The sequence below is a fragment of the Festucalex cinctus genome, chromosome 6, assembly GCF_051991245.1.
Source record: "Festucalex cinctus isolate MCC-2025b chromosome 6, RoL_Fcin_1.0, whole genome shotgun sequence".
Classification (NCBI taxonomy): Eukaryota; Metazoa; Chordata; class Actinopteri; order Syngnathiformes; family Syngnathidae; genus Festucalex; species Festucalex cinctus.
In genome coordinates, this window is record NC_135416.1 from 11,916,460 (window position 1) to 11,933,421 (window position 16,962).

The following is a 16,962-nucleotide window of genomic DNA, read 5'->3' on the forward strand; positions in this document are numbered from 1 at the left end:
ATTTGTAACTGTCACACATGTAAAATAACATTAAGTGCTATTATTAATCTGTTAAAAACACACACATGAAAATTGACAGATAAGGGGGCCTCACAAAACTTCTGGTAGTCATTCATAATCTCATAATTCTTGTTGAGACCAATCCTTCTTTTGGAATAAGTGTTGAAAAAAAAAAAAGCTACTAAAGTCTAAAGAAAAAGCAAAGCACACTTGCAGAGTCCCATCAGATTCCTTTCTGATGGGAAGCAGTTCCAAGGGGATGGAAGTTTTTCTGTTCGTTTATTGTTCCAGGAAACAGGTTAATGATTAACAAACCAAGGAGGTATTATGGAGTGAAGGAAAACCTCAAGAGCAGAAACGCAATGATTTTCACAAATTGAGCAATAGTTTTTGGTGCAATCAAAAATAGAGCGAGTTGGTCCCCCGCGTTGCAGCTATACAAGCTTTCACACTTCCGGCAAGTCTTTGGAATGTGGGAATTTTTGTCCATTCATACTGAAGTCACCAGCTGACTATCAGATAAAATAAATAAGATACAGTACAAATAGCACTACAACTTCTCTGTCACACAATTTAATAAACAACATGTGTTCTGTCTTGTCTTGAACCTAACAAATACGTTATGGTCTAGACTCTAGATAGAAGGCTGCGGAAGTCATGTCGTCGCCAAAACCTTGCTTAGTAGATAAACACTGCCACCTTCTGGTAAGAAGAGTCTCCTAACCAATAGAGTACAAACAATCCTGTTCAAAACTATGGCTTTTTGTCCAAATAAATAAATAAATAAATAAATAAATAAATACTAACTAATTTCAAAACTACTATCTACAACTATCTGTGTACCAACTTATCTATTTACATCTGTGTGTGTACAATGTATACTTGTACAACTCAACTAGGAAAAAAAATAGCAGGGGAACCAATAATAAGCAAGCAAAATCATGTAGTTGAACAAGTGTGCACACCCTGGGGAATGTTGTTGTTCATAATTAGCCAATCACATTTGAACTAATGTTATTAACTGGAGTCAGCACACACCTGTCACCATTAACGGTGCCTCTGATTTAGCCCAAATGAAGTTGAGACGTTATAGTTACTAAGAATAATTTAAAACAATGTCAGGAAAATACTACTAGAAAATAGTAGGCTTTTCCTTAAAATTTTCTGCTGTCTAGAAGTAGCCTGAATATTTTCTATTTACACAGACTGCTCTTTATAATTCTCTCCCCCTTGTCTTAGCTCCAACTTAGCTCCACCACCATGCTTCACCGTAGATAGTGGTCTTTTGGTAATGAGCAGTGATGTGTTTGTGTCCTAATATCAAAAATAGCAACTCATCTTTACATCAATTTTGGAGGGATAGCCAGTTCTTGCTATGTCAATGTTTTGCCATGTTTTTCCATATTTTCTCCGGTGTCACTGTATTCCATGGTACAGTAGATTGTGCCTTGGAAATGATTGTGTATCAGATTCTGACCGATACCTTTATTTGATCTGTCTGATGTTATGGGCGCTCTCTATGGGCCATGGCTTGTGCTGTGTAAGATATGACTTGAAAAATGCACATTAAAAAAGTCTTTTGGTTTACTTAATTTGAACATGTACATAGGTTGCACATGATTAAAATGTCATAAACCGATGTAATATTCCCGTGTTTTCCTCAAGAATAAACAAATATGTGTTATTTTTACAAATTTTAATCATGTGCAACCGATTGTTTTGTTTTAATAGTTTTTTTGTTTTTTTTTAGCAGTGTATCTACACTGCTCAAAAAATCGAAACAATTAAGGAACACTTAGTACTATTTTTTTCACTGTGTCTAAATACTTTGTAGAACAGATCAACTTTATTTATTTGTGTTTAATCAGTTATCAGTGGCTCTATAGATGATGGTTTGTTTGTTTGTTTGTTTGTTTGTTTGTTTGTTTTTTAGTTGTACAGGCTAGAGGTCACACTAATGGTGGGGGGAAAAAAGTTTGAAATATTTATCTATATTCTTATATCGTAAACATGGCATTTGAAGGGGAGGGGTAAAAAAATTTATGCACAGTGGATATTTTAATGCATAAAAATGCACAATTTTTTTGTATTTCTCTTCTTTTTGAGAATCTAGAGCTGCTCATTATTTTAATAATCATTTATCTGCCAATTATTTGTTAAATTCATTGATTTCAGATTTAAAAAATACATTATATCCATTTTATTATATAAAAACATGACATTATTTCAAACTGACAGAGCAGAAACGCACAAATCGTCCGACTGATCGATCAGAGCACCACTAATACTGTATGTACACCTAACTATCTATCTATCTATCTATCCATCCATCCATCCATCCATCCATCTATCCATCGTCATAGCAGTCCCCCGTTTCTCATCAAACAAGGGATTATTTCTTTTCTTTTTTATTCTGGAGGTGGATAATCCATTATAATTTCAGCAAAGCACCTGAAGCCGAAGGTAACAGGTGAGCGCAAAACTGCGGGGGAGTGCATGAGAAAAGATTGTCAAGTGTTCTGTCTGTTTGGCTGTTTTGTTTTTTTTCTTGTGTGCTGGGGTGTCTTGCAAATCAAAGTACAGGCACAAGATGTCACTCGAGAGGGACTTTTTTTCCACAGATCATGTTAATCACTAATATTGACAGTTTCAAACTTTTAACCAATGCTTTTAAAAAAAAAATATTAATTTATTTAGCATTTTGCATATTCTCAGGAATTATAATTCTCAGTTTTTAGTCGATGATACAACATTAATTTTCAAAATCTTTGCAACTACACGTAACGGGTTTGGAGGGACCATTGTCTTGAGCCCCCAACTGACTCTATGCGCCTCTGTAAATAACAAGCAGTATAGATGGGGGTGGGGGGGTGCGGAAGGAATATGGGGACCGTGTTTGCCGTTTTGTGACGCTCACTCGTGTTGGGAAAGCGACACCAATGAAAGCCCGATCCGGACTCTCCGAGGAGGAGGGATGACTGTTATGTTGCCAATTCCGCTAGAATGGCGCTTTCGCAGCAGCCTCAGCCTACACGTCTGCTTTGTTTTGAACTCTGCAAGCTGCAATTGACGAAAGTCGCTGCGGACATCACAAAGGCGGACGGCTCCGAACCGTGAGCTCGTCTTCTTGACTCGAAGTCTCAAAATGGCAAATCGGTGAAATAAAAAGGTAGGACTTCACTTTGTAACGGATCTGCCTGAACATGTTAACTTTATAGTTAGCGTGGTTGACTTCATAACTAGCTTGCTAGGCTACTTGTTCAATCGATTGATTAGCGTCACACAGCACGTCGCATGCACCTTGGCATTCGCCTGAATACAGTCCACATGGTGTGTTAAGTGCATTGTCTTTACGTTCTAATTACAGCGTTCCACTCTTCGTTTTAACGTGTTGTGTAACCGCTAGCAGTGTACTGTTTCGTGACTACGTGTGTGTGTGTGTTCTTGTGCAGCACCCCCGGCCCTGCTGTCATGGAGGTGGGCAGCCTCCCAGTGGAGTTGTGGAGGGTTATCTTAGCTTACCTGCCTCTCGCCGACCTGGGCCGCTGCTGTCAGGTGTGTCGCGCCTGGAGGGAGCTGGTCCTCTCTCTGGATAACACCCGCTGGAGGCAGCTGTGCCTCGGATGCCCCGAGTGCCGGCACCCCAACTGGCCCAGCAAGCCTCACCTGGAGCCCCCGTCGTGGAGGGAGGCCCTGAAGCAGCACGCCCTGGCCACCCGCACCTGGACTCAAAATGGACCCGAGCACCAGTCGACCGCTTGCCTCCTCTTATTCAGGCGCAGGAAAGACCGCAGGGTTTGGCATGTGGGGCCCGGGTTTGAGTTTGAGACTCTGAGAGGAGCCCTTGGGGTGGCGGGGCCTTATGACAGATTGGTTCTCCACCCGGGGGTGTATGAAGAGCAGGCTGAGGTGGCCCTCAAGGTGCCCGTGGAGCTGGTTGGACTGGGCAGGCTGGGTGAGGTGGTCCTTTTGGTGTGTATGGAACAACAGTGCCCCACTGCAAGGATGTGTAATCTGGTTTTCATGCCGCCCTGGTTCTCCACCGTGGTTTACAAGGTGGGGTATTACTTATTATTTTAATCCAGAACCACCAAAGTATTCAATGAAAAAATTACATTGAAACAAAAAAAATAAAATGGAAATGTGCAAATTCAGATATTGCCCATTTAATGCTCAACAATATCATGTTAACTGAAGCAATCCATGTAATCTGTTAAAATGAAAATAATAATAATAAAATTATAAATTAAAGATAATTCTCCCATAACCAATTATTTACACAGTAGAATAGATTCACCGAGCAGATTACATAGTTATTTTCTCTGCCGTTTTTAACAGGTTTCACAAAAAATGAATCGCTTTGAAAACTTTGCTTCTGCTGGAGGCCAAACACTTGTTGGTCGTGACTACCTGCCTGTTTGAATGGTCAAATAGAGTCAAACATCACTAGTAGTCCTGCTTGATAGGTGAAGTCCTCTGACAGGACCCAACGCAGAAGTGTTTGTGACAAACCAAAATGTATAGATATGCAAGCAATAATAGACTGATAAAAAATAAAAGTACTGAGCTGGACGTAGCTCAATGCAACAGAATAAAAGCACTGTTTCTTTTTAACAAGAGTACTCTCATGTTAATGTATAAAAATATGTTCTCTATTACAATTTATCAACAAAAATTACATGGTAAATCAAAGTAATATGCCCCCCTACTAGTCTAAACACGGCATTCTGATTAATATTGTGTTTGTAGAATATGAATTAAACAGCAAAATCCACCTATTTTTTCACAGTGCCTAAGAGCTCAGGTAAATGGAGATCAATAACGCTTCACATGTTCTCTCGGTTTGATCATGTGATGTTTGCAAGCTGAGCTCTTATTTCCCTCAACAACAAAAAAATCCTGAAAAGTTGTCAAATGTTTGTTTGTTTTTTCTGCTGACGTATTGAATGTTGTTTCTGACAAAATGTTTGGCAATGATGTTTGTGTACTTTGTGTTTCTTTTCTGCCCTTGTTTGTTGTAGACATCATGGGGTCATGTCCAACTGGACAACTGCAACTTTGAGGGGGCTCAGCTGCAAGTCCGCGGGCCCGGGACTTGCCAGGCCCGCTTTTGCTCCTTCTCGAAGGGCAGCTCTGTACATTTGCTCAATGTGGCTCTCAGCTTACTGGACAGCTGTGACTTCTCCGGGAGCGATGCGGCTTCTGTAACGGTGGAAGGTTCACCCGTGTCGGAAAAGAACTGGGCTTGTAAATATATGGCTGCCCTGGCCAGGACTTTCTCACCATGTGGGAGCCCCCACATAGGGAACTCCACTTGTTATGATGCTACTGTTAAAAAGGAGCACACAAGAATGGAGGACTGGAAACGGGAAAAGGGATTGGAAGCAGACGATCAGGGCACCGTGATCGAAGATGGATGGAGTGATGGTGAGAATGATGGGAACGAAGAGGGCGGAATAACCAAAAACACATTTTCATCGGATTATAAAATTCCATGTGACAACCATGGACTGGCCCACTTACTGAAGCCCCGTGCAGATGGCTCCTTGCCATCCGCCTCCACACCAAATCCCCCTTGTGTGACTCTGGAACCACTCACCCTTCAGCAGGAACTGGAAAGGGACCCAGATGCTCAGATGTTTGTCTCGTCCACTCTCGGCTGTCTCGTCCGGCGTTGTCTCTTCAGGGACGGGAAAGGAGGAGTGCATATGTCGAATTACGGACAAGCTCGACTGGAGAGCAATGTTTTCCGTTGTCTGAACTATGCCGTCAGATGCATCCAGAACGCCGTAGTAAGTATGGACAAGATATTGATGTCAAACACAATCCATTGCAGGATGCTGATCAGCCTCCAATTTGTTCAGATTTTCAAAAACAGACATCCCACTGGCTGTAATCCATGCAAAAAAAAATGGATTAGAAATTGTTAAAGGGATACTTTACTTATTTAGCCATTTTTGGCAGTCAAATATTAATATTTTGCCTATAATAAATTTGATATTTTTCATGTACAATGAGTAACTTTAAAAACACATTTTGCAACTTGCTGTTGACTGAAAATGACATCACAAGGGCTCAGGTAACCAATCACAGCTCGGCTTGTGAATGTCAGATGACCAAACCTAGAAAACAGGTGAGCTGTTATTGGTTACCTGAGCTCTTGTGATGTAATTTTCAGTCGACAGCAAGTTGCAAAATGTGTTTTTAAAGGTGCTAATTGTACGTGAAAAATAATGAAAGTATCAAATGAATTATCAACAAAATATTAACTTTTTATTGCTATAATGGGCTAAATAAGTGAAGGATCCCATTAAATAATAGACTGATATGGTTTTATCGGGGTCGATAGGTTATTCATAGTCAAGGAGGCAAATAACCGATACTTGGAGCCAACGTTCATTACTCCATATGCAGTAAAAAGGAATAATGTCAATATTTTGAATAATAAAAATGCCAACAAGTAAATTTATTTAAAGTGCCTTTAAGCAACACATCTTTTCAGATTTGCAATACACAATAAATCGGCAATAAATCAAATTAATTCGATACATTTTAAAAATCGAATCGTTGAAAATTAGCTAAATCATGAAATCAAGTTTTATGTTAAAACTGATTTAGTATCAATTATTGTCTGAACATTTTGCACAGGAATTGTTTTTGAATAAATGAAACCATTAAATAAATGTTTGCCGCCTACTGCCCAAAGCCAGCTGGGATAGGCTCCAGCACCCCCGCGACCCTTGTGAGGAGCAAGCTGTTAAGAAAATGGATGGATAAAATAAATGTTTGCTGGCTGTATTAGATTAAAATGGATTAAAATCATAATCTTCCTTAATGACTGCAAATTATTTTATTTTATTTATTTATTTTTATTTATTTTTTTGGGCCATATCGCCCAGCCCTACATTAAAGATTCTTGCACAATAACCATCGTCGTCGTATCACTAAAAGTGCAGGGAGCTCCCAGACACAACATCTTGTCTTAGAACGTTGATTGAAAACTTAAAAGAAATAAATAGCTCCCAAATGTTTTCTACAGTATAATTGAAATGTTAATGTCCTGCTTAGCTTTGTTTAAAGTTCTTCAAAAACAAATAGCACAGGGGGTGTTCCTAGTTTCTGCAGCATCTCTTAGAAAGTCACTTGAAAATTTAAATAAATACTTTCCTGAGGTTTACCCAATTTTAAGATGATCTCTTACGAGCCAGCGGATTTTAAATAAATAAATAAATAAATTAAAGGCAGATGCTGATATGTGTCAAAATGCCAAATATTGGCGCCAATAATCAGGTGGAAATTATGTCCTAAGATCAAACTGTTACCAGTTTGATTTAAACTAAAAGACAAAAGTGAATTTTGGGACATCCTGTACTTTATTTAGTCTTCTCTTGTTTTTGTTAAACATCTGTCTGTTGTTATATTCATGATTGAGGCAAAAAGCCAAAGAAAATAAAGTTTGAACTTAGTCTTGAAGTTGTATTCAAATTGTATAAACTTCAGGGCTGTTCAACCTCAGGTAGTAGTTACCCCTGTATCGTTTAACTAGTAACTCATGTTTTTATTTAGAGCGGAACTGAAGGTCATTTAAAACCGTAGCTCAGAACCCAATCAACCGAGCTCTCTGCCAACCTCTTTTAGATCGTGATGCTCCGAAACGAAGTGTGCGAGTGCAGAGCATCAGGCGTGTTCCTGCGACTGTCGGCTCAGGGCCTCATCGCCGAAAACGACATCCACTCAAACGGGGAGGCGGGGTTGGACATCAGGAAAGGAGCCAACCCAATCATTGTGGTAAGATTTGATCATCTTCTCATGCATGCAGTGTTGACCTTTTGTTTTTCGAGTTGAGCTAGTTTTAATTTGTTTCGAGCAGGTTGGTTAGTTTTTGTTTTTTGAAAATGTGCCATTTCACTTTACTTTTGATTAGTCTTTAGACTCAAGACATAAGTGGGGATCGAGTCTTTGATATGTTTTTTTTTTTTTTTTCATTAATAGGTTGAATTGGCTTCTGAATGACAACTGATGTGTTTACACAGTGGCTGTTTTTTGTTTTGTTTTTTCTCTCTCTCTCTTTCCCCAGTGTAACAGAATCCACAGCGGCTTGCGCTCTGGGGTTGTTGTGCTTGGCAATGGAAAGGGTTCACTTCGGAGCAACCGGATCTATAACAACAAGGAAGCAGGCGTGTATATCCTCTTCAGTGGGAACCCTGTGGTCTGGTAGGTGCCATGCCACATTTGCATTCCGTTATTTGCTTGGTTGTCACATGGCAGGTTACCGCATGCAGACTTTGGTGCGCAAAGGTTTTACAAACTAGTCAATTTTACCACTCATTCACTCAATTATGTTGACACACTAATAATTTTTTTATGGCTTTAGGAGACAAAAGTGTTACTTGGCTGTCCTGGCAACAAGCACAATGAATTAGAGGATATTTTCTGTTCTAGGGCTGCTCAATGATGGAAAAAATAATAATCACAATTATTTTGGCAATAGTTCAATTCACGATTAATCAAACAATTATTTTTTATTTTTTGGTACAGAACAAGCAAATGTTTATAGTGTAGCGAGCAGTGACGGGAGTCGGAGGCAGAGTGTTGAAGTCCGGAGCCAAAGACCGGCGATTTATTGACATCAGCTTCTCAGCGTTTAACAGCAACAACAACTCACTCTGCGCGAGGCTCACAGACCTACCAACATTTTGTTCTTTTATCCTTTCATCCTTTCATCCTATCCAACTCCTCCTTCGTCTCAAGGTTCCGTGGGTGAATTATGTTCTAATCACTACAATAGCATTTTAAAATATTAAGACCAATTAAAACATAGAAACACTATAATTATGTAAGTTCCTTTTGGACCAAATAGAATTTATAATAAAATAATATATTTTTATTTATGTATTTATGTTAGCAAACACTTAAAAGTTGGAGTGCAGCTTGTGCGCTGTGCAGTAGGACAATCATTTATTTTTTGGTACAAAACAAACATTTCAATGTTAAAAATAAATAAATAAATAAGATAAATAAAATTCTTTGTGACACTAATTATGCAAGTTCCTTTTGGATGAAACAAAATGTATTAATATTGAGGCACCTATATGCTAATGCACGCACATATTGAGTCCTCTACATATTGACTCAGTTCACAAGCATATTAGGTGCCCTTTCATCTGACCATTAATGTGGATTTTAAACATAGAAGGACCAAAACATGCCGTATGAAAATTAAACTGCACTAAAAAACTAGCCACCAGAGGGTGCGAGTACTGCACAAATGGAAAACAACTTGACAACTTTATAAAAAATATGTGCTGCTTTTATATTGTGACACGACGACGACGATATATTGTGGCAGTTTTAATACCGCGATGTCACGATATTGCTGTTATCGTTACATACCTACGAGCAAGTGCACTAGCACTAGCTAAGGGCTAAATAGCGGACGAGGGGAAAACACTGCGGGTTATCTGGCAGACGAGGAGCCAAAATGGCGGATGGGGCCAAAACGGCGGACTGGGCGTAACCGTTGTAAATGACATCACCGGTGACTAGCTGGCGTTGACTCGGCTTTCAGAACATGAGATTAAAAGAAATCCGAATGCAACCCATAATGTACCGTATGCTTTCTTCACTGGTTCCTTTCTTCATGTTCACCCTATTTTAGTGGGAACCACATCTTCCAAGGACAAGCAGCAGGTATTGCGATAAATGAGAATGGCAGAGGAATGGTAACAGGTAAGTCCAGCATGGGGACGTTTTTTTGTTTGTTTGTTTTTACCGGTGTGGAAAATCTAAACGCATAAAGCTCTGACTAAATGTTTCATTTTTAATTCCAGACAATGTCATCAAGGAAAATCAATGGGGAGGTGTGGACATCCGCAGAGGAGGTGACCCAATCCTGAGGAATAACTACATCTGTCATGGATACTCTGATGGCATTGTGGTGGGAGAGCGAGGCCGGGGACTCATTGAGGGAAACCATGTCTATTGTACGTTATTCCCTCATTTGATGTCAATATCAGCAGTCTCTCCATATAGATATGACTTTTTGGTTCTTTCCTTTCACTCATTAGGCAACAAAGGTTGCGGTGTGTGGGTCATGTCATCCAGCCTCCCACAGCTCCTCGGAAACCACATCACTCACAACTGCATGTACGGCCTGGCCGTGTTCTGCAGGAAGGACCCGGAGAACATCGAAGCCAGGGAGGGAAACTGGTTGGCGCACGACGGGATCGGTGGAGACGACAGCGGTGACAGGAGGGGCGTGGTGGAAGAGGATGGGAGGGAAGAGCAGGAAAACTTACACGAGGAGGGAGAACTCTTTGCATGGGAGAGCGACCTGGACAGTGAGGATGACCGCCACTCAGCGCGTCGCTCCATCAGTGTGGCGCTGGTGGAGGGCAACTGCATGAGCTTCAATGGAGGTCATTAAACATCTGTCATACTTTTTTTTTTTTTTTTTTTTATTTCCATTGTTGATATGAAGTTTTTTTCCCTTCCCTTGCTTCTCTCACCTTCTGTGTAGCCGTCGGTCTGTATGTTAAAACCAGCGAGCCACTCAACGTTTACGCCAACCTCGTCAACTGTAACAGGGGCGTCGGCGTTGCCGTGCTCCAGAGCAATCAGCTGACCCGCCTGGTCGCCAACTGCGTTCTCGCAAACGTGCGAGGGGGCATCACGGTGGAGAAAGACTCCCGCGCCGAGCTCCGCGCGAACGGAATATACGGAAACAACGGTCACGGCGTCAACTTCACTGGAATCGGACAGATGGTAGAGAATGACGTGGTTGGAAACTGCGGCTACGGGATCCAAGTGTCGGGAAGTGGCGATGTCAAGGTGTTGCTTTTTGACATTATCTGTTTAAAAAAAAACATGTTTATAAATTATATGACCATCAACTTGTCATTTACAGGTGTTGCGCAACCGTGTCCAACCAGCAGTGGGTTGTGGGATCTCAATACTGGGACCAGTAAAAGCAGTGGTCACTGATAACCAGCTGTTTCAGGGCCACCCAGATAGCAAAAAAAGCCTTTTACACTTGGACCCAGGCAACGAGAGCTGTGTGTTACGCAACAACAGTATTTCAAGACATAATAGCAGGTATCTAAGCAACACGCAGTGTGCCAGACTGGCTCCAATACTGCATGTGCACTGAACCCATCTTTTTTTTTGTTCTTTTATAGCTGTACATCCGTCCCTCCTTGGATTCTAGAAAACCCTCCCCCTCGCCCACCAGCCAGCTCACCTTCAGGCCTCTCCTCCTCCCGGTACCCTTCACGACTGGGAATCTCCATGACGACCAGGATCAGCGCCACTGTGGAGAGCGGTTGCCACAATGGCAGCATGTTCTGCTCTATCTTGTGATAAAACTCACATTTTTAAGATGACCTTGACAAAAGTGAAAGTAGACATCACTTTGTTCTGAAATTGGCTCCTATAGTTAAAAAAGTGCTGTCATTTAGGAAATGTTTTAAATTAATCGGCTGGTCCACGTAAAATTGATTTTTTTTTTTTTTACTCAGTCAGATTCTTCAAAACTAAACATACGGTGTATCCTGAAAGCAATCAATGTTTCAAGTCAGTTAGTTAATGCTTGTCACCTGTGAGGCCTTGTATAGACACAGGTGTATCTTTCCGAATCATGTCCAATCTTTTCAATCCAATCGTTTTCCAATCAATTTGCCACAGGTCGACAACAATTAAGTCGTAGGAATATCTCAAAGATGATCAATGGAAAAATGAGACACCTGAGCTCAATTTTGAGCTTTGTAGCAAAGGCTGTGAATACTTACGTGTTGTTGTTTTTTTAATATTTGCAAAAATTAAAAAAGAAACTAACGTCATTATGGCGTGGTGTGTGCAGAATTAGGGGAATTGTTTATTCAATTTTGGAATCAGGCTGAACCTTTTTTTTTTTCTTTTTTTTTTAAACAAAGTACTGAATATTTTCTGGATGCACAGTATGCTTTCACTTTTTTGGGGGGGGGGGGGGGGGGGGGGGGGGGGGTCTTAGCCAGCAGTCACAAATACCCAACGGACCAAAGAAAAAAAATAGTGTAACATGGTTGCTTCATGGCAAAGCAAGAATCTTGTTGACCTTCATTTTTCCCCCTGTACTCTACAAATTGTAATCCTCATGACTTTTCTCATCTGTGGTTATTTGTAAGTTACTTTGGCTTTATCACAAAACATCACTGCATTAATTTAAATCTCAGATCTTGTTTATTTCTTTGTATTGATATAAGTGCTTGAACACGTAGCCCAGTGGTCAAGTCTTCTTTGTTACTTCAAATTTTAAATGTTTTCAAATATTTATAGTCACTGTTTATGGCTTTACATTGACTTGACCATCCATGCTTTGTTTTGTTCTTCTGAACTTTAATGTTCTGGGAGATAGTCTCTTTTTTTATATTCAAAATCACAGTGAGGGTCCAATTTTATTTTAAGTCAGAGATGCTGTCTTCAATGTTCTGGGGTAAAGTCGTGCCTTGTTTGACCTTTTTAGTAATGGAGCTGGAGGATGAGATTCATATGCAGAAAAATCTAAACTCTTGCTCCAGTCTCTCAATAAATGTCCTATCTTCTAGTGAGTCTGTGCTCGTGCAACCAAATAATTCAAATTCTTTCTCTTGACCTTTTGCCAGACGCACGAGGTGATCACCTAATGAGGATAGACGTTCAGTGTGCAATATGACATCGACTTATGTGCCTAAACGTTAAGCTAAATGTACGCTAATATAAATGCTTTTCAATTTGTCTTTGCTTATGACAGTGAAAACTGCAAAACAATTTGTGATCACATTTTCACTTTATTTGTTCACTAATAAACTGTTCTCATCTTTGCCTCTGGCGATCCTTAATTCATCCTCTTGCGTTTCCTTCTCTCCATAAATGGTTCATATTTGACGAGAGGGAGAATGAGGGACGCCTGTTTGTGTTCGTCATACACGACAGCCGCAACGTTCTTTCCACGGGGTGGCTTAGCCAGGGTCAGCCCCATTGACTTTGCAACTTCGATTATCCTATAAAGAAAAGTCCGTTAGCAGTATTTGACTTGTATAATTTGTAATGATTGTGATTCGTCTCACATTTCGGCTGGAAGGTCTGCAATATTTTCCGTCGCAACGTTGCACCACCTACCTGGCCTCGCTGAATGCCATGTCCTGATGCAATAATGTGAGGTCAACAGTCATGTCACCCATATGGAGCAGCAGAACCATGCAGTATGCTGCTAATTTGACACGCATTGACACAGACACCATGTTACGGACCCTGAAAGGGGACATAAAATGTTACTTCGTTTGATCATATTAAACATGTAGGCTGCTGAAAATTAATGTGTAATTCAACTAAGGGCGAGATCCTCATACCTGCCATCGTTGTAAGTCTCCACTGTGAATGTCCTGAATATTTTGTTTTGCACAACGCGAGGACAGCCTTCCTCCACGCCAACTGTAAACATCCATCCGTTTTCAAACATGTAAATATTAAAGAAAGGCACACAAAATGCTGCTTTATCAGGGGTGAGAGCTAGCGAAGGGTGAGTTCACTGACAATTGCGGTTGATGTGCTTCTGTCGTGACAGTTTGAGAAGCATGGAAAGGTAAAAAGCGCAGCACACCATCTTCTCTCTGGCTTCATCATCACTGGGCAGGTTCTCCAGGTGCCTCACGACACACAGAAGCCTGAACCGAAGGAAATTACGATCAAAATTCAGCAAAGTTAGCCTTTCCACTTCAATTCCACCAAGTACAGTGGGTTTACATCTGGATCATACAGTGCGCTAAATTGAACCGGAACCCTTGGTGGCAACATGAATTAGGTCACCCTACCCTCCGCTCTCTCTCATCGTCTGTAGCTCTTCCGCAGTGAGCGCTGCCATCTTTGAACTAGCCTCTTCCAATGCCTTGAATTCCACTGGACTGAGGACTGTGGGTACTCATAAAGAAAAAAAACACAAGACACCAACACAGTTGATGTTTCGATGTTGACGTCACCCGCGAAGGGATCGGAGTTAAATGAAGGATACGTTTATCCAGTGGGTAGACATTCTCAGGCTTGTCTGCATCTGTGTTAGAGGGAGGAAGGTGGAGGGCTAAACCTGCCTGCGTGTCAGCAACTTCCTGTTGCAGAGCTGTGGTGAGAAAGAAGAATTATAACCTGTCTTTTTCCAACAAAAAACAAAACATGTAGTTGATGTATTTGGATTAATATTTGATGTGCGTCAGTTACTTCTGTGTATTTTTATTTATTTACTATCTCTTACCTTTCTTTGCTGTGATAGTATCAATTTATTTTAATTGGCTCTTATTTTACTTTGATTTAAACAATAATTTCTTAATAACTTTTTGTTGTATTTGTATTTGAAATCGGGTATCAAGGGAGCTGGGACGGTGAATGGGATCTTGTTTTTGTTTTCTTTGCTCTGCATTTTGATTTACATATATAAAAGGGAAAAGTTTGTTTGAATTTGATCATTGATAATTTGTCAAATGCATTCATCAGTAGGCATGGGCAGATATTCGAATCTCACAGTATGATAACCATGAGCAAAAATATTGCTATATCACGGTATTAAAATTGCATCTGTAAAATGATGTAAACAATGTAAAAGGCTTTTCTTTTTTTTTAAATAAATATTTGACTAAATAAGAACAGCATATTTTCCCCATTAAACAAAATATGGAATAGCTGGTACTGAAGAAACATGCAAGTTTAAATAAATAAATGTTAATATTCTTCTTATGTTTCAATTCTTCTTAGTAAGTCAGTGTCCCATTACTGGTGAGCTATTTTTAGAACATACCCATGGAATATTCATGTTGTCCTTAAGGCTAACTAGTACCCTTTGTCACTTTTATTTTTTATTTATTTATTTTTTTTAATTTTTTTAAGGACAATGCACGTTAATAAATAGAGAGAAAACACAGGTGTGTTTGCACAGCATCTCGTTTTGCTCCCTCTCTCCCCTTCCTTTGTGTCTAATTGCTCAACCCTTCCCTCTCTTATAGTCAAGAAGAAGAAAAAAAGTTAATTAGATGGAATAACTTCAAAGAGGCGGCTTTTTTTACTCAACTCTCAATCAGCCAATCATATTGTGCCCTGCTTAGAAATCCCCTCAAACTTACTGGTGACAGCCAGTATTAGCAATTATCGAAACCTTGACTTTTTAAAACCACGATAAACCGCCAACTCGGTAATTGGCCAACAGCTATTTAACAGTATGTTCCTCTTGCGCCTTCTGCTTACCATCAAGACCCTTCTCATCAATGACAGTGTTGGCAGCCTTCTCGACCGCATGGTGCAGCATGTCGCTGTGCACCTTGTTCAGCCTGCGAGAGTTCAGAGCTTTCTTCTGTTTGTTGGTACCGAACGCCTCAATCAGAGAGTCAACCTGCACAGAGAATGCAAAACATGACTACCAAACTAAACATACTGCATTTACTTGAAAAACAATTGTAAGAGTGCATTTTATAATTTGTCAGGGATCATTTGATGAGTTCAGCATACATAGGTGTTACTTTTGCCTGTGTGGGATTTAATGAGTATAGAAATTGAAAAACAGTTTATATTTATTCATTTATGCTTAGAATGAGCATGTCCTTTTTACAGAGTAAGAGCCATTGCGTTGAATTTCAAATGTCTGGTCACATTGCAAAATTGTCTGACCAAAATAGCTCGAACAGAAACTAATTGACACCCGCACCTAATTGAACTAGTTGCTTAAATGAAGATGGTGTTTCACTGTTAGTGTTACTCATTATGTGCATGGGTTATTTATTTGAGAATATGCTTATTTAACAGGGAATTTGTGTTGCAAAGGTTGATGCTTATTTTACCACCAGAAGCCAAACATGAACAAACGGAGGCACCTTTTCTCTGAAAGTCTGTGTTGCATCATCATTAGCCATCACTGTTGCTTCTCCTGGTGATCAGATTGATTTTGTTAGGCAAAATGTGCATTATCTTCATAAAGCCATACTTCTGCAGCCATTTCTATATTTTCTATTACCTGGTATAACAGGTTTAATGTTGAAGAGTTGTGCACTGTGTAGCTCCATTTGCATAGTCTTCTTATTCAATACTCCAACATAATAGCTACACAACAAAAACATGATATTCCTTTAACAAAAACAAGTGATGTTAGTTGTGCAGAGACATTCTTCCAAACCTATTTCGACCTACTTGCAAAGACTGTTGCATTTAAGGGCGTCCGTTCCGAAATTTTGTCCAACATAGGACAACCTTTCTGATTCAGCCACCTAAACAGAAAACAACAACAACAAAACACATCATGAAAATTCTGATCCATGAAACCTAAATAGGACGAGACAGAGGTAACTAATCTCTCACCAGTATCCGCCTATTTTTTTTCCGAGGGTTAACTTCATCTGCACTCCTGTACATCGTGAAGTTCAGTTTCTCTGCATTTTGGACACTGCCATTGGAAAATCGAACTAAAGTAGAATAGAGGAAAACAATCGATTCCGTCGTCAGTGGGGAAAGTGCGGAATTGTACAGTTTTCACAGATTCTTAGGCACAACACATGCAATGAAAAGAAAAGTTCAAATGAAAACACAACGCACTCAGGTAGATCCATTACCGAGATTAACAAACTCTTAGATATAAAAATAAAATAATTACATATCACTGCTTTATCCGAGTCCCTTTCTTCTCTGCAGCACACTACTGAGCAGGAGGCCGCCATCTTTGTTGTCTAATGTTGCAAGAGGCTTCCTTCCGGGTCACGAACTTCCGCCTTCGTCGCTTTCCAAGTGGGCTTGTTTTTTTGTTTGTTTGTTTGTTTGTTTTTCTTCACCAAATGGACTTGTGTGTGCGTGTCTCATTCCGTAAACAAACAAAAAAAACAAGGAAAAGGAAAAGATTATTGAAAAGTCAATTGAATTTACATTAAAAAATGTTTCACCAACATGAACGTCATTTTATTTTGTGCTGTAACTGTACTT

The 16,962-nt window shown here is 40.0% G+C and overlaps 2 protein-coding genes across 2 annotated transcripts; one reads left to right on the top strand and one right to left on the bottom strand.

Annotated features, from left to right (window-relative positions):
- Window positions 1-2,876: 2,876 nt before the first annotated feature.
- fbxo10 (F-box protein 10) lies at window positions 2,877-11,837 on the top strand. Its single transcript, XM_077524846.1, has 11 exons — window positions 2,877-3,169; window positions 3,453-4,056; window positions 5,022-5,792; window positions 7,639-7,788; window positions 8,078-8,214; window positions 9,659-9,729; window positions 9,831-9,983; window positions 10,068-10,418; window positions 10,520-10,830; window positions 10,907-11,094; window positions 11,178-11,837. Exons 2-11 carry the CDS (start codon window positions 3,472-3,474, stop codon window positions 11,356-11,358), a joined length of 2,898 nt encoding a protein of 965 aa, XP_077380972.1. The 5' UTR covers window positions 2,877-3,169; window positions 3,453-3,471; the 3' UTR covers window positions 11,359-11,837.
- Window positions 11,838-12,783: 946 nt separating this feature from the next.
- Window positions 12,784-16,802, bottom strand: polr1e (RNA polymerase I subunit E). The gene is made up of 12 exons (XM_077524365.1): window positions 16,640-16,802; window positions 16,348-16,451; window positions 16,180-16,256; window positions 16,007-16,092; window positions 15,867-15,919; window positions 15,244-15,388; window positions 14,024-14,128; window positions 13,827-13,923; window positions 13,549-13,679; window positions 13,365-13,446; window positions 13,135-13,266; window positions 12,784-13,016 (listed from the first exon to the last, which is right to left on the bottom strand). The coding sequence occupies exons 1-12, from the start codon at window positions 16,701-16,703 to the stop codon at window positions 12,851-12,853; spliced, it is 1,242 nt and encodes a 413-aa protein (XP_077380491.1). The 5' UTR covers window positions 16,704-16,802; the 3' UTR covers window positions 12,784-12,850.
- Window positions 16,803-16,962: the final 160 nt, after the last annotated feature.

Excerpts from the sequence above, each read along its gene's own strand:
- polr1e (XM_077524365.1), bottom strand. The coding sequence starts at position 16,703 with ATGGCGGCCTCCTGCTCAGTAGTGTGCTGCAGAGAAGAAAGGGACTCG. Across the intron at positions 16,093-16,179 it reads AAATGCAACAGTCTTTGCAA|CTATTATGTTGGAGTATTGA; the intron begins GTAGGTCGAAAT and ends TTTGTTGTGTAG. Across the intron at positions 13,924-14,023 it reads TGTCTACCCACTGGATAAAC|TCCTCAGTCCAGTGGAATTC; the intron begins GTATCCTTCATT and ends GAGTACCCACAG.
- fbxo10 (XM_077524846.1), top strand. The coding sequence starts at position 3,472 with ATGGAGGTGGGCAGCCTCCCAGTGGAGTTGTGGAGGGTTATCTTAGCT. Across the intron at positions 7,789-8,077 it reads GAGCCAACCCAATCATTGTG|TGTAACAGAATCCACAGCGG; the intron begins GTAAGATTTGAT and ends CTCTTTCCCCAG. Across the intron at positions 10,419-10,519 it reads CTGCATGAGCTTCAATGGAG|CCGTCGGTCTGTATGTTAAA; the intron begins GTCATTAAACAT and ends CCTTCTGTGTAG.